The following is a 15,605-nucleotide window of genomic DNA, read 5'->3' as shown; positions in this document are numbered from 1 at the left end:
AGTTATTGTTTAAGCACTGCAGGCCAGCTGTGAAGTAGGAACTCTGCTACCATTTTCAGTATCTCCCACTTTGCTTGTGTTTATGGATTTGAGGTTAAGTCTTCTGTATCGTGCCTGCAAAGTGTCTAGGATGCCACCCATGACTGAGGACAGTAGAGATGATTTAGTTTCTGAAAGGCAATAACAAGTCTAGCAGATATTATTGAAGACTATTGAGACAGCTGGCCATACCCTGCCTCAACATCTAACTGCTGAATAAAAAGCAGCAGCAGCAGCAAAAGACACGCAGGTTTAGAGCGACAGAAGCCATGGAAGGAAGCATAACTAAGAGACAGCAACAGTAAGACAAAGTACATATAAACTTTTAATGAATTAACCTTACAAAAGACAATAGCTTCAAAACATTTGACACGTTTGTACAAAACTATTCCAGCATTGTTAGTTCTCTCTTCAGAAAGAATGCCAGCAAGCCACCCAACGTGTCCCTGGCTATGAGATGCAACTGATCACATCCAAATCATGGACAGAGTAAACTTATTTACAAATACTGTATACTTTAATACCAGATTAGTGGATGCTATTGGGGAGCGACTGTATTTTCCAGAAAATACCATGCATCAGAAAATAGTATGCACCCCTAGCTTTATTGCCTTTTTTCCCCGCATTTGTCACTAACATCTTTCTCAGTCCTTTCAGGATGCATTACCTCTTTTTGATTCCTATTCCTTCTTTTCTTGTCTTGAATAACAGTGCAAGTAGCAGTACAATCTTCCAGTCCTATAGCGCACACCGCAACTGTCCTTGAACATAGGAATATCAAGGTGCAAAATGATGGCTCATGGGACTATTCTGCAGCCATATTAAAATAAGTGCCACATACCAGAAAATAGCACGCATGTTAAGGGCCAAAATGTAGTTAAAACGTGCGTGATACTTTCCTGAAAATATGGTATTGATGACACGTACAAGCATCTTCAAGATGCCACGTTCCCTTGTGAAAGGGATCTTGTCATTTCAGTATGTACAAAGTATGTCTTCAATTCTCCTTTTCCTTTTACATTTATTATTCCTCTGCAAGTGCTCATGTATCCCAGTGTTTGCAGGACGTTGTTCGTCTCCTCTGTAACCTGCAACAATACATTAATACAACCAGTGTTGATAACAAAGCAAAGCAAAATCTTCTTCCAGAGTGTGAAGAGAACATATGTTCTGCACAATTATAAAGGTTTTGCTATAAATGCTTGTAAGGCTTTTAATGGTCTGAGGTGAGGTCTGAGCTCCTGAGCTTTCAAGTAGTCTGTTGCTGGATGCCCATTCTAATCACTTACATCAAGTATCAAATGTGATGTAACCACTTCTGTACCTAAGGCTGTAAACACAGAGTTTGTAGACACTCAAATGGCACTAGGGACAACACTCTTCCTCACAGTGCACTTTTCTCAACTTCAGGTGCTTACTTTCACTTCCACAGACTTAAACTTCCTTATCTTTTTAGAAATACTAAGGCTGTGTAAATGAAGTGACAGTAAGATGTTAGCATCACCTGTCAGAGCTGCTGTTGCCAGTTTCTCACAGAACTGTCAATGAACCCAACTCTAGGTCATTCTGCCATTTTAGGTTAAAGCCCACTAGGACAGAAGTAGTTCAACAGCATCATTTGTTTCAGACTATCTGTGTTTCTTTGTGAAGCAACTGTTTGTAGATATCACTGCTTTAACATTCCATTTTCAGTTTTAACTAACAGTTGGTAACATTACTTTTCCATTACTTAGTTCTGAATAATCTCAGTGATAGATTTGAAGTGCTCTCAATTGCATGCTGAGACCCAAAAGTGCTAGGCAGCATACTAGGCATATACTTAAAATGTGATCTCTGACTATGGAATCACTAGAAAGTTAGAAAATTGAAGTTCTTTTCTATACAGGCCTATCTATAATCGATACAGATAATAACCTACAAAGATGGTTCATTACAAGGGAAGTTACAGGATTGTTTTATGGATTTAACTTGATGTACAGTTATGATAATTCCCTTTACTTAGAAATTACTAACATCAGGATTGTCCTTCAGAGATAAGGTAGTTAGTATTCTAGGAGTTTAGAAATTCATGAAATCTCTCTTAATGTAGGGATGCATTTCCAGGCAACCCATGACTTCCTCCACTGCATGCCTCTTTATGGTCAAGACAAAGTTTTGATTCTCCTCCCATTTCCCCTATAATTTTCTTTTAATTCTTTACTTAGCTTCAAAACAAAGACCTATTTAGTGTACAAATGATATGATTTTTTTAAGAACCAAACTCAAAAGAATAAGATAAATTTTAGCACAAAGTCAAGGCTTACCTGTATTTTATCTAAGACACCAGTGCTGTCCATCCTGCTGGCCACATTTACCGTATTGCCCCATATATCATATTGTGGTTTTTGAGCTCCAATTACTCCAGCTATTACAGGTCCATGGTTTATACCTGGAAAACATCAGACCTTAACATTAGGAATGAAGAGAAAGGCAACAAAGCTGGTGAAGGGTTTGCAGCACAAGTGCTATGAAGTGCAGCTCAGGGAGCTGAATTTGTTTAGCCTGGAGAAGAGGAGGCTCAGGGGAGACCTTATCACTTTCTACAGAGGTCTTTTCCCAACTTAATTCTGTGCTTCTGTGAAGATCCACCAAACACGGACACACAGTGCATCTGGCAACATAGCAAGTCAATCAACATAACATTTGGCTGAACAGTGAGTACAGCAGTGAATAGTCTCTTCATCGTGGTTTTATCCACCATTTACAGCAGGAGAATGTTAGTTATTGAAACGCCAAAAGTCAGCTCATCTAATTTTAGTGTTAGTTAGAAAACAGATATATAAGAATTTCTTTTCATTTCTGCTTGTAGTGAAAAGGGCCTCTCCTCTCTGCAATAGTTGATGGCTGAATCAAATTACTTTTGTAGTTATCTTTGCTTCTTAAATGTAGAATAAACTAATATGCATGAGCTGAAAGGATTTGAAGCCTTGTTCTGAAGGCTGGATTGACCACAGAATGGTCCTAAGTAACTGCAATATAAAAATATGTATTGAAATAATTTGATTAAGCATAGCATAGAACAATATAGTATAGTACCTCATTAGACTCAGGGTATTTTTTTATCTTGCAGTCAGTCTGTTAGCCTATGTTACGTCTGTAAAGGGAGTAACTCTGCTAGCAGGGAAAGAAACCGAGAGGCAAAATCAAAACTAATACTGTTAACCATCATCAAATGTACCTACCGATGAGCAGGAAAGTCAAGTTAGACCTAGTGAGAAATAAACCCTGAACAAGAGAGTAGTTTGGATTTCTAAAACTACCTCGTAACTGACTTCTGTTAATTCCTTAACTGAAACCATCACTAGGGATATAGCTAAGCAGCAAAACTGAAAGTGTGATTGTAGGACGGAGAGGGATCTCAGCACTGACTCATCCAGTATGTAACATGGCAGCAAGGGCTAGCAACAACACTATAAGCCCACTTGGAAACCCTGGAAAAAGTGACTGTACAAGTAAAATCTAGGAAATTGGGAAAACACGCAAACCCTAAAGGATAACAAATAGAACACATCCTTGGGAGTAAATGCACAAAGGGACTTGGGCCTTGCCAACACTCTGTATTAACAACCAAACCACGGATGGGTCTTTCTAATTCATGGCATCCAATGTGCAGAAACAACCAGGGACCTAAGAATGGAATCCACAAAAGCCATCTGGCTAGCAGGGAATAATGAAGAGGTGTGTGTGACATACATTCTGCCATGGTCCAGAAACTGGGATGTGCAGTGGGACTTTCCTACAAAATACAATAAGCAGAAAAGAATTCTTATTTTTTACCTCCTTTCTGAACCCCACTGCAGATGATTTGATTAATATTTCAGGGGTTGACGAGTCAGATTTGGATTCCTCCTACTTCGAGTAGACTTCTACCTGTATCTCTCAGGAATGTGTTCTGGCCACTCGGGCATTCTGGGATATCCTACTCTATGTCATTCCTCGCATGACAGACATGAATGTTTGTTGGGGTAAGGCTGGAAGAGTAGTACTCTCACTACAGGTGAATGCTCTAACAGAGCGTGACACCAACTGTCTCTTTCTCTCATATCCATGGCTGGGCTTTGCGAACGAAGACTTAGGAAGGTTCTAGCCACGTTTGTTACAGGCACGCTGGTGGCTAAAAAGGCCAATACGAGATAGACATATCCGACTGCAAAAGGCACAGCAGAAAGACCCCTTAGGTGGTAAATTCTGCAAGACACGGTTCTTTCTGCGTTGTCTTTTCTCCTCAAGAGTGATCCTGCGTGTGTTCTCAAAGGAAACAGCAATGTTATAGATGGTGTGTCTCCAGGCCTCCCGATTGGAGACCAGAGTAGACCAGTTATGATGATCAGTATGGCCAAGGCTGAGATGTTGTTTCAGGGAGTCCTTGTATCTTTTCTTTGGGGCTCCTCTCTTGTGGCAGCCTGTGGCAAGTTCACCATAAAGCAAGATCTTAGGGAGGCGGTGGTCCTTCATCCTTGAGATGTGCCCTGCCCAACGCAGCTGTGTTCTCAGCAACATGGCCTCAATACTTGTGACTGCTGCTTGTTCTAGAACAGATGTATTGGTCACATAATCTGACCAGTGGATGTTTAGGATTGTACAGAGACAGCATTGATGGAAGCGTTCTAGGAGACGCAGGTGGTCACGGTAGATGACCCATGATTCGGAACCATATAAGAGAGCAGACTTCTCATATCCATAGCAATACTTAATCATTTAATGAAATAGCAAATACTGTTCCACAGGAATGACAGAGACTATCTGTGTATCCTATAGCCTGGCCTCAGCCAAAATCAGGAACCAAATTAAGTCACTTACAACATGAATGTTCTAACTATGAAGTATATGGAAAACAACATATCATCCTCTCTTCTGAGAAAAGCAGTACCTGTGCAAAACTTGCTGCAAAAGCATATCTATGCTTGTCTAAAAAATCGAGTGCCTCAGCTAACAGAAGGGGAGGAATGACTGAAATATCATCTAGGTGATGATATTGCCTGACAAGGTCAGAGTGGGTTGTGTACCTCTTAAGGCACACTAGCATTTCGGGCACTCACAGAAAATTATGAAAGCTGAAACCTCTAGTGAGTTGCAACAATTACGGTGTCAGATGCTGGCTGAGAGGCTTTTCAAAATGGCACTTGGAATATAAGTCGATTATGTTGGAGGTAGATGTTCAAATGTTTCTGTGGCTATAATTGGTATGGATATCAGATGCTTTCATCATCAGGTTGTGGTGAGAAGTGGAGAAGAATTGAAGTGAAAATGGGAAGTGAAGTGGTGCTTATGTTGGATTAAGATGGCAAAAATACCAGTTTGGGACCTGTGTTCCTTTTGCAGAGTTAAACGTTCCTTATTTCATGAAGCAAAGGAGTCTGAGTTCTCTGGAACCTTTAACAAGCACTTTATCAAGTAAGTATCTTTTTTTTTTTTTCCCTTAAAAAGTTTTCTTCATGCTCCCCAGTTTAAAGGAGTCAGTATTGCTTTAACCAGTTTGCAGATGTAGCCCTGACAAACAGCAGCTCTTTACTTGTACTGACACTGCTGATATGTGTGCAAGTGTCATGTCATCTTTTATTCTGTACAGAAATATGGTATCTCTACACATTTCTTTTAAACCCATCAAATTCTGTAACACTCTGAGAAGAAAGCATACTTCAGATTTGCTTTGTCATTTTTTTGCTCTAGCAAGGAATACCAAACTCCTGGTAAAGGAATGCCCTAAGGAGCACCTATTTCAAGTCAGAAGACAGCAAGTTTTGCCAGTGGGTGGCACTGTGAAATAAACATGAGAGGAGCAACTAAAAGAAAAAGCAAGTGGCATAGAGAGAAAAATACAAGACAGGAGAATAACTGTTGGAAATCAAATACTTTTGACATGTTTACAGGATTTATGGGTTTCCAATATTTGTTTACCATTTTCATTTCACACTTTCCATGTTACATATTGCATTATAAAACTGCTGTGTACTGCTATCAGGAAATAAACATTTTGGAACATATGGTTCTTGATCAGCTCTGAATTCATTTATTTCATCATTCTTTTCATCGCTTACCGCAGCTGTCTATTTCTTTTTAAAAATACCATGATGCAAAAGTAGAAACAACTAGAAAATAAAACATAAGAGATATCCCTTACAACGGTAAATAACCAGTCATCTTTGCTCTTATTTGAATAACAAAGCAGATAAATACTCTCCTTTGCCTAACGCTGCAAAGGAAAGGGTACATTTTTGTATGCTTGTTTGAGTTTAGTACATGTAAAATATTTCAAACTTCAGCCTCATTGTCCCCTTATAGCTCTTGTCCTCTGAAACCCTTTATACAGTTTTGCAAAGCCCAGATTAGAGTTTTCTTGTGTCTTTTGGTATTGGTAAACTTAAAAAATGTATGTAGCTAGCAACCTCTACAATAATTTTTACAGAGTTATCATAAAACCATTCAGAGCCACGCAAACACATTTTTTCAACCATTCTTTACTTAGGAATATTGCCTTGAGTCCTACCTTGAAACACTCCCTTGTGACAACAGCAGCTAAAGCTGATGGGCAATACCATATAGGCTGCTTTTAAACAGGACAGTGCTGTTTACTATCATGGCCCTTTTGGTCAGTTCTACTAATACTTTAGTAAGCTGGTACTTCACACTGAATTGTCCCCCTCATCCATGATATTCTGTCTTAGTTTAATGACAATATGTTCAGGAGGTGGGACTTCTGATGAGGTAAAACCCTCCTTCTCTTTGTTTATTTCCCTTCCCCCAAATATTGTCAAGTTTTCTGAAGTTAGGAGGAGTCTGAATGAAGGAGGGAAAAGATAACAATTTTACTATAAAAAAAGGAGAACAAACAGAGGAAAACAAAACCAAACAACAGTAGAAAAAATGTCACCTAGCCATCCCCCTGCCCTTTGGTTAAAATGAGAAAAACCTGGAAGAGTATTTCGTTTGAAGAAAAGAAGTCCTAATGCCACCAAGATAGCAGCGCAGATCCCAACGGAGACTACGTGATGTGACAGTGATGGAGCTGGAGCAGCACCAGGACCGGGTGATCATGAGCCACGTGCAGCTCACAAAAGGAAGCTCACAGGTTTTTTCAGTGCGGCCATGGCAGCTGCTGGCGATGGTGCTTGCACCCCTCAGGGAGCTGATGGCAGCTGCTGTGGCAAAAACCATGGATGTCACGTGGGAGCCGCGGCAAAAAGCGGCAGCGGCAAGAATTCCTCAAAGCACCCATCAGGAAGCCATGGCAAAAAGCAGTGAGTGTCCTCCCTCAGTACCCACACACAGGAACAAGAGAACAGTTCCTGAATACTGGGGGGTTTTATCCTCTCCCCTGTGAATTTTTATGGTGTTTCGCTTCAGGGACACCCCCCACCTCCCGGTGCAGCCCTGGTGGGGTGGCAGGGGGTCCCCTACACTTTGAACTATGTGATGGTATGAAAACTTCAGGAAATAATCTTTCTTATTTAACTAAAACTATAATATATTCTCATAAAAATCCTGTGATACTTACCTACTCGTAACTTGAAGTCATTGAAAGAATGCTTGTTTATGACATCCAGTTTTGCCACCAAGGCAAATGCGAACTCCACCATGGTTCCTATGTGCATATACTGTCGTTCAGGTTCCTAAATTTAAACGACAAACAAATAAGAGTAAAATAATTTTCCTGAGCCTTAGTTGCTATGAGAATACCACAAAAATATGCTGAACACTTGAAAGCACTTAGACCTTTAGGGGTGCCTACTGGCAGCAGGAATATGCAGGAAAGTAATGTCAAAAGCGGTACCCTGCCCAGCATCAGTTAGATCAAACAATGGCCAAGGGACTAGGATGCACTTTACTTATACAACCAGGCAGTCCAGAGATGACAGATCCAAACGATGCCTAAATTAATGTTTCAATTGTCAAATAACTGATTAGCTGCTATCTAATCCCACGGGCAGTCAGTGTTTATGTGTGCCTAGGATTTGTTAATTCATTTTCTCTAGGTGTCCGCTTCTATTTATGCCCTTTCATAATAAATAATGCTTATGGACAGCCCCACAGAGACTCCTCCATCTCACTGTTGCACAGCTGAGCCCCCCTATTAAATGCTTATGATCTGGTGAAATTCACCATTTTAAGAGTTCTTCAACAGATCTCATCCGGCAGATAAGCAAGCATCTCTGAGAACATCTAACAGATATGAAAATGAATAAAATACAAGAGGAAGACAGGAAGAGGGTAATCCCACTCTACCCCTAATTTACTAGCTCAGAGCTTTTTACCACTTATAAAGGCTGTAGACCTAATTTCTCCTCATACATCAACAAAGTAACCTGATTTCTAAGTACTGTGTTGAGTTCCTTCAGATCGAGGAGAAAATTGATTTTTGGTCTCCTACAGCCGAGGGAAGGACGCTCACTAGCAAATGACTTCATAAGAGACAGACCCACTGATCTCTCTGAGAAATCACTGAATCTTCCTCATTTCTTCAGATAAAGTGACAGAAGAGATGGATGGATGACAACTTCAGAGATGATTCATAGAGTGGATGCATTAGTCTAGGATGGGACATTACTGGTGCTTGCTGGAGCAGCTGTTTAGAGGAATGAAGCCTGTTTCCTTTGGAGTTCACTCCTAAGACAGATGGTTTTCTGTTCAGTTGACATATTCAGACCCCCTCCTCAGGCACTTAGTCTTCCTTGGATGCTTGCTTTAAGATGGGGGTGGTTCCCAGCAGTACGTCTACCAGTCAGTCACTACACTAGGTATTGCAGCATCTATGTATCTTTGGGAATCTGAACTGAAGGCTGCTGAGTTCTTGTGGATTTCTTTAGAAAATGTCAACTAAATCATCAAAGGAATGCTAAAACGTTGATCTCTTGACTAATAGTTTGTGGAAATAAATGATAAATTTCTTCCTCTGCATACACTAGTTTTAGTAGTGACTGAGAGCTCTCTGTCTTCTCATCTCCAGTCTCCCGTTCTGCATTTTATTCATTCCTTCACCTCCCTATATTAAATGTCAGAACTAATTTAAAATAATTCTCTTTTTTTTTTCTCCTCAGAATCCTTAGGGTCTGTAGTTCATGTCGTAATTGCTTCTGTCTAGAAGGAACATTAGTTTGGCAAGAGCACATTAATCCTTAGCACAGCTAGTGTTGATTCGTAATTGCTGTCTCTCTGTTGCTAACCTGTAGTACTCTAAAGATCATGGCAAATGCAAGGTTTTTGCTTAAAAGTTATGAATTGCTTCTCTGAACCTTATTTCTACTGACCGCAGTTCCTAATCCTATCATAATAAGTAAACTAGAAACAGAGGAACACATTCTCAATGCTGAATCTGAGGGCTCTGTAAGCGTATGGTTAGTAAAGCTACTCAGCCCTGCCACTACAATGGAAAACGTTAATTCTTGCAGTTTTTGTACATTCTATAAATCCAGTTCTGATGCAGCATGGGGGAATTAAATCCTGTATTGTATTTAGACTAGAAGGCCTGTTTTAGCAAATACGGAGGTGGCATTTTCAAACTGCAATGTGAAGAACAATTCACAGAGACTACTAAAGTATACACTTGTCCAATATAATCTATGTTAATATGAAAAAAACTAGGCCACAGTATTATACATAACATGGATTTTAAATAACAGAATTTTAGCCTTCATGTGAACATGTTTTTTATTAAGCAAGAACATTTTCCTGTACCTGACACTGTTCTTGGTTGGGTGTAGCACTCAGTCCTGTTGCTGCCATGTAAGTACTTCCAATGGTCTTTATCTTTTCAACTCCACTGAACTTTGGCTTTGACAATAACTGTAAAACAAGGATGGTTATTCATAATTCAGATCAGCAGCCTTGTTACTCTAACACCACTCAGAGTATCAATTCTTAGAACAGTTTCAATCTAGACTTCAAATGGCTTCACAAATATATACAGGATGAAGGACTTTAAGGATGGATAAAACAACGGCTACAGCCTTCAACAAAAGAGAATTTCTGTTGTCTGAAATACGTTTTTATTATAAAGGCACTAAATTTATAGGAATGAGAATAAATTCCACCTTATTGTACACAGCTCTTAGAAGTCAGCATTCTTTGCACTCATGCAGCGTTAGAACTGAGTCACCATGGGAGCTGACACCTCAGCTTTAAGCAGCTTTCTGAAAGTAAGCATCTCTTCCGTGCCAATGGTATGCTCCATGTCAACGGGACTAAAATCCAGAGATTTTAGTTCATATCCTAGGTTGGTTTGGACTTTGGACACGCAGTTCTTCAAACGGGTTTGCTGTTAAAACACCCTTTTATAGCTGCAGATCCGCAAATCCAGTCTCTGTACTGTCTGAGTCACGACACGATCTTCATACCTTTTACTAGTATCTTCATTACTAATAACTTTCTTAAAGATAAATACTGTTCTCAGTGAGGCCTTTTCACATTCCGTCCAGCTGCCTTTTCACAATCCATCTGTAGTCATACTCTTTACTTGCTTCTAACTTCAGGGAATGGAACATTAAAACCTATACAATCCTTTGATTTGCTTATGTATCAACTGATCAATGATCTATGTGAGACCAACACAGATCAGGTATAACACAAAGTTGTATTTGACTTTAGAAATTAGTATTTAGAACTTGTAGTTAATACATGGTTCATAATGTGCTTCATGAGCTGCATTTAAGGGGCAAAATTTTTCTATCAGACATACACATACGGTACTTATTATAGCAAATCAAAAGCAATTGAGTGTGATGTCAGACCACTATCTGATTTACGCCACATAAATATCTTCTTCCTTTAATACTCCCTGTAAGTATTTATCATGTGACCAGGCACACAAAATTTCTTTTCTGACAGGCCTTCCACTCTCCCCTTCAAGTGTATTTGCTTATTGTTGCATACCCTGAGTTATTAAGATTGAAATCATAAGTCGACTGTTAGAAGTACATACATCATCAAAGTCAGCAATGATCTCATTCAGAAGCCTGAGACACTCCAAGCCTTCCTTATTTACATCAGATTCTGTGTAAAATTCCTTGAAATCCGGAACAGAGGCAAACATGACACAGACGCAGTCATATGACTGATGATACAGATCCTGTCCAAAAGAAAACAGAATAGAGGGGAAAAAAATTATCATACTCAGCTGTAAATAAGTTTCCTTATTAACATGGAGTGTCCAGGTTCTGAAAAGGGAGGCACTGAAGCTTTTGGAATGCCTTGAGACTGTGGTTGGGTGGTTTTTGGATTTAGTTGCATTTATTAATTTTAAAGAGTGTATAAGCCAGCTTTTTCAAAGACTCAACATATACAGCTGAAAACATTTTAATGATTTTTTTCTTCTTGGTTCTTTCATTTTGCAAAACAATATCTAGTTTATTATTAGTTGTTTGTGCTACAGTAATAGCTAGAAAACTGAAACAAAATCACAAACCGAAAGCACTACAAATGCATAATGCAACACAATCCTGACTGATAATTCCTAACCTAAAATGACAAGATGCCTAATAGGACAAAATAATTGACATTTCTTTTCCATAACAAGATGTTGAGGCAAAGGGGAAGAAGTCACCTGAACTAAAACTTAGTTATGTCAGACTCTGTGACCACCGTCTCCCCAGGAAGATTCTGTTGCTAAAAATCACCACCCTCTCCCCTTCAGTTTCCTTTCCACTGCCCTTAAACATTAGAATATCTCTTCTTTCAGGAAAAATTCATGTCCTAGAAAGGAAGGAAAGGAAAGAAGGAAGGAAGGTAGGAAGGATGGAAGAAAATATTAAACTAATACTTAAAAACCACAAAAGTTGCCACAGGAATAAAAGATGCTGCAAACTGCTATAATGTAAAATTATCTTCAGGTTATTATTTGATTAAAAAAAGGATTTCAATACTCAGGTGAAAAGATGAATAGGATTAGCTCTGAGATTTCAAGAAGCATTGGATATTATTTCCCTTTTTACCAGGCAAAGCTTGGATTTTACAATTTCATTGATAGTGTTTCTTTTTGGAAGAATGTGATGTGCCTGTACACAGATGTGTACAGACATAGTGGATCTCTACTGCTAATGTTCAACTGAAAAATAGCAGAAGTAGGGGAAAACTGACTCATCCTAGCACAGGTGTGAGGGAAGTTTCTGGGCAAACATGAAAATAACAGCCAACAGGGAGGAACACAAGCATCTGGATGAGGTAAATTATTTATTACTAGATTTTGTCTGTATTTTCTAAGGATTCCATAACCAGAGTATCACTGAAGCTCTACCATGACTGTGTGCAGTAGGGATGGCATATATTGTTGCAGTTCACAGCTTGAGTTGTGACTCTGTTGTTGCACCATGAGTTAATTGTTTTAAGGATCCAGACGTCTGAGAGTCTGCGGTAGGAATCCCAAGGGTTGAGCCAGTAAGGAAGCCTCTTCTGACTGGGAGCGTGGTGTGTGAAGGGAGTCAAGAGGGGCACCCACTGGCTCACTGGAGCTGCCTGCTGTGAAGGGACTTCGGTTCCAGTTCAGGTGGTGCAAGTGTGACTGCCAGAGTGGCTCCTGGATGGTTGTACAGGGAAGTTTCTTTAATAAGGTACAGAGATTACATTCTGTAGTTAACTCAGCTTTCCTTCTATTTCCTTAAGTCACCTTCCCTGTAACGTGATTTCAATTTTGGGTGAAGGAATTCAGCAACAGTATCCCATTCCTCTTCCTTCGTCTCTAATACTGGGGCAATATCCACACCCACTAATGCTCTATAGCATAGTACCAGCACAGAAACAACAACTAATGGCACTGTTTACAACCAGATGAGTAGTAATTGTGACTGGCACAATAAATGTCAGAAAATTTTAAGAAGACATTCCCAGTTAGTTTATTGTGATCATTCATAATAATAAAGGCTGTGGCAATCGAGTGTTTAATTTTCCTATGAGTATCTCTCTTGAAACATTACTCTCAAAAATGTTTAATCAGAAAATTAAATGCAACACCATTCAAGGAAGGAATAGCTTTGCTTCTTTTAACAAAAATAAAATCATCCTGTCTTCTGAATTCAATCCTTTTGTTTTCCTTTTCCATAAAATCTGCAAGTATGTTCCTCTTTCTGTCCCCTCGTCTCCAGTGCCTGAAGATCTTCCTGGGATAGAGAAGGCAAAGTAGTCCAATTCTACCTCTTGGAAGGGTATGATGGTCAGCTTCTCTGCGCAGAATTTTTGCTCTAAGTAGGGTACTAGCTCCATCCTGTAGCTAACAAAACAGAATTCCTCTTGCTCAGTAGCAGGTTTGCCAGTTAGCTTACAGAACAAAAGCTCCTGAGCACTTCTCACTAATAGGGAATCTGAATGCTAACGGCATTAAGGAGAATGCTGCACAAGCCAGGTGCAGATATATATAATCCTGCCCTGTTTCCTGTTTTTCATCTTAAGATTTTTTCCTATCTTTCTCTCAACTGAAAAGTAACTTGTCTGGTACCCAGCATGCAGACTACAAGCAGAAACCCAGCTCTGGAGGTTCTGGTAAAGCAAACAAACCTTTATTACAGTTTGCTCTGAAGAAACTTTTCTTTTTGCATATCAGCATTAGACAGTGTGTATCCTGTTATAAAAAGACCTTTGCTGGTCACCTGAAAGAACAGTCCCTCTGCTCCCAGTTAGCATTCATCCACTCATTTTTAGCTCTTTCATTTTTTCCCCCTGCTCTTCAGCAGCACACTTTGCTTTCCTTCTCTCCATATAGCTGCATGCATAAAACACTAAAAGAAGTAGTATTTTGAAACAGACTATTCATCCATTAGCTTAATTTTAATCTCAGAATCTGTGCTAAACAGAAAAGAACATACATAAAATCACATTAACATGAATGTTTGCAACTAAGGAAAATTTGGACAAATTTCAATTTACTATCTGTTGACCTACATATCCATAAAAAGAAAACAAATGCCTGATCTGCCCTAACATCTTTAGGTGTATATACACATGCAGAATGTCCATTAAGGCTCAACATAACCTTTCTGACATTGAAACAAATCTGAAGACATGACAGATACTTATATTCCTGAACACCTCCAGAGATTTGAAAGGATCTTCCTTCTTCGAAAACTGTGTTTAAAGAATCAAAACAAGAAACAACTTCACGCTGGGGGGTTATTTTTGGTGGGGTTTTTTTGTTTTTTTTTTGTGTTTTTTTTTTTTTTAATGGATGCCATTAAAATCACGTCAAATCATTTTTATTTCAGTTGACATGATGTATTGGAGAGCTCAGCATATTACAATTTATGTTCTTCATTATAATTAATAAAGCTCATTCCAATCTAAGAATCTTGAGGGGTGACAAGACAAATCCAGTTGTCAAGACAAAGGTAAGCAGATGTTGTTTGCTCTACTGGGGAGCTGAGGTGGAATAGCACATAAAAGAGAAAGCAATCTCCTGATGGTTTGCTGTGTTCAATGCCTCAACAAGAACTGGAGCTGAGTCAACTTGGCTTCCAGCCAAAGTCTGGAAGCATTCAAAAGAATCCCACAGCAATTTTCATTCGATGTTAGCTACCAAATGAGTTTTTGCAGGGAATACTGAAGTATTGATATGAAATACTGATTAGTACTGCTTAAGGCAAACCACAGTGAAAGGGAAGACATCCTTTTTGACACAGGAGATCAAAAATGAATCCCCAAAGCTGCCCTCTCCCCTCTCTCATCAGTTTTGAAACAATTATTTAGTATGTGAAAGTAATTCAAACTCTTGCATTTAAGATCTCTAGAGCTGTTATTCTCTCTAAATAGTTTTATATTTTTATTCTTTTCTGCTTTATTAATACTGTAAAGGAATATTAGGAGCAGAACTAATTTCCACCAGAGTAAAGATGGATCTTTTGGGTGACTTTTCTGGTGCTTAGATTAGGTCCATAAGCAGTGAGTAAACAGGTAATTCAGTGTTCAAAACATGTTTGCAAAATTAACACAGACACTGTTTCAGGGAAAAGGTTAATTTTCACTCCAATAAGCAAGCTCTCCAGTCAACAGAAGAAAATTCAGAACCTGGTTGCAACTCCACTCTGATCACAGAGGAAAAAGCATCTGAATGCATATGATTTAAATTTAAATCCATGTTGATTCAACCATCCTGTTCTTCCTACTCCTCGCCTTTTTTTACCCTCCTTCAATAGGCAAAGTGCATTGCCACTTAAGATAATGTCGCATTTTTTACTTCAAGGTATTAAGGTGCATTCAGTGCTGCAAAGCAAGCCTTTAAGGTAGGCAAGGGGGAATGAAAATGACTGTAAATCTATAGTCTATCGGTATGGACCTACTGTTCAAAACAGCATCAAGGATACACTTCCAGGATACACTGCTTTCTTACAGAGCAGAAGATATACAGAGACAGCTGACCTCATTCTTCAGGTTTCTTGCCAAGAAGTGTTCAGCTACGTGGGCTGGAAGCACATTCTCCAGAAGCACTCGATTTAAGTTCTCCATGGTTTCAATCTCCTCCCGCTCTTTTTTGAACTTGTTCTTCCACAGGAAGTCTAACCTACAGTAATATTCATTCTGTTACAAGAGGACACAGAAGTAAAGAAACAATA

At 39.2% G+C, this 15,605-nt stretch overlaps 1 protein-coding gene across 1 annotated transcript in view; it reads right to left on the bottom strand.

Annotated features, from left to right (window-relative positions):
- Positions 1–340: 340 nt before the first annotated feature.
- The window catches only part of ADCY2 (adenylate cyclase 2), a 211,637-nt gene continuing 196,372 nt past the window's right edge, over positions 341–15,605 (bottom strand). The window contains exons 20-25 of the mRNA XM_027644049.1: positions 15,412–15,570; positions 10,994–11,140; positions 9,751–9,858; positions 7,574–7,688; positions 2,343–2,467; positions 341–1,127 (exon numbers count right to left, since the gene is read on the bottom strand). Coding sequence (XP_027499850.1) covers positions 975–1,127; positions 2,343–2,467; positions 7,574–7,688; positions 9,751–9,858; positions 10,994–11,140; positions 15,412–15,570 — 807 coding nt within the window. The 3' untranslated portion in view covers positions 341–974. The remainder of the gene's footprint in view (positions 1,128–2,342; positions 2,468–7,573; positions 7,689–9,750; positions 9,859–10,993; positions 11,141–15,411; positions 15,571–15,605) is intronic.

Source organism: Corapipo altera, unplaced genomic scaffold (genome assembly GCF_003945725.1).
Source record: "Corapipo altera isolate COAL_440 unplaced genomic scaffold, ASM394572v1 24b, whole genome shotgun sequence".
Taxonomy (NCBI): domain Eukaryota; kingdom Metazoa; phylum Chordata; class Aves; order Passeriformes; family Pipridae; genus Corapipo; species Corapipo altera.
The sequence above is the reverse complement of the archived record's forward strand: the minus strand, read 5'-3'. Positions and strand labels throughout refer to the sequence as shown.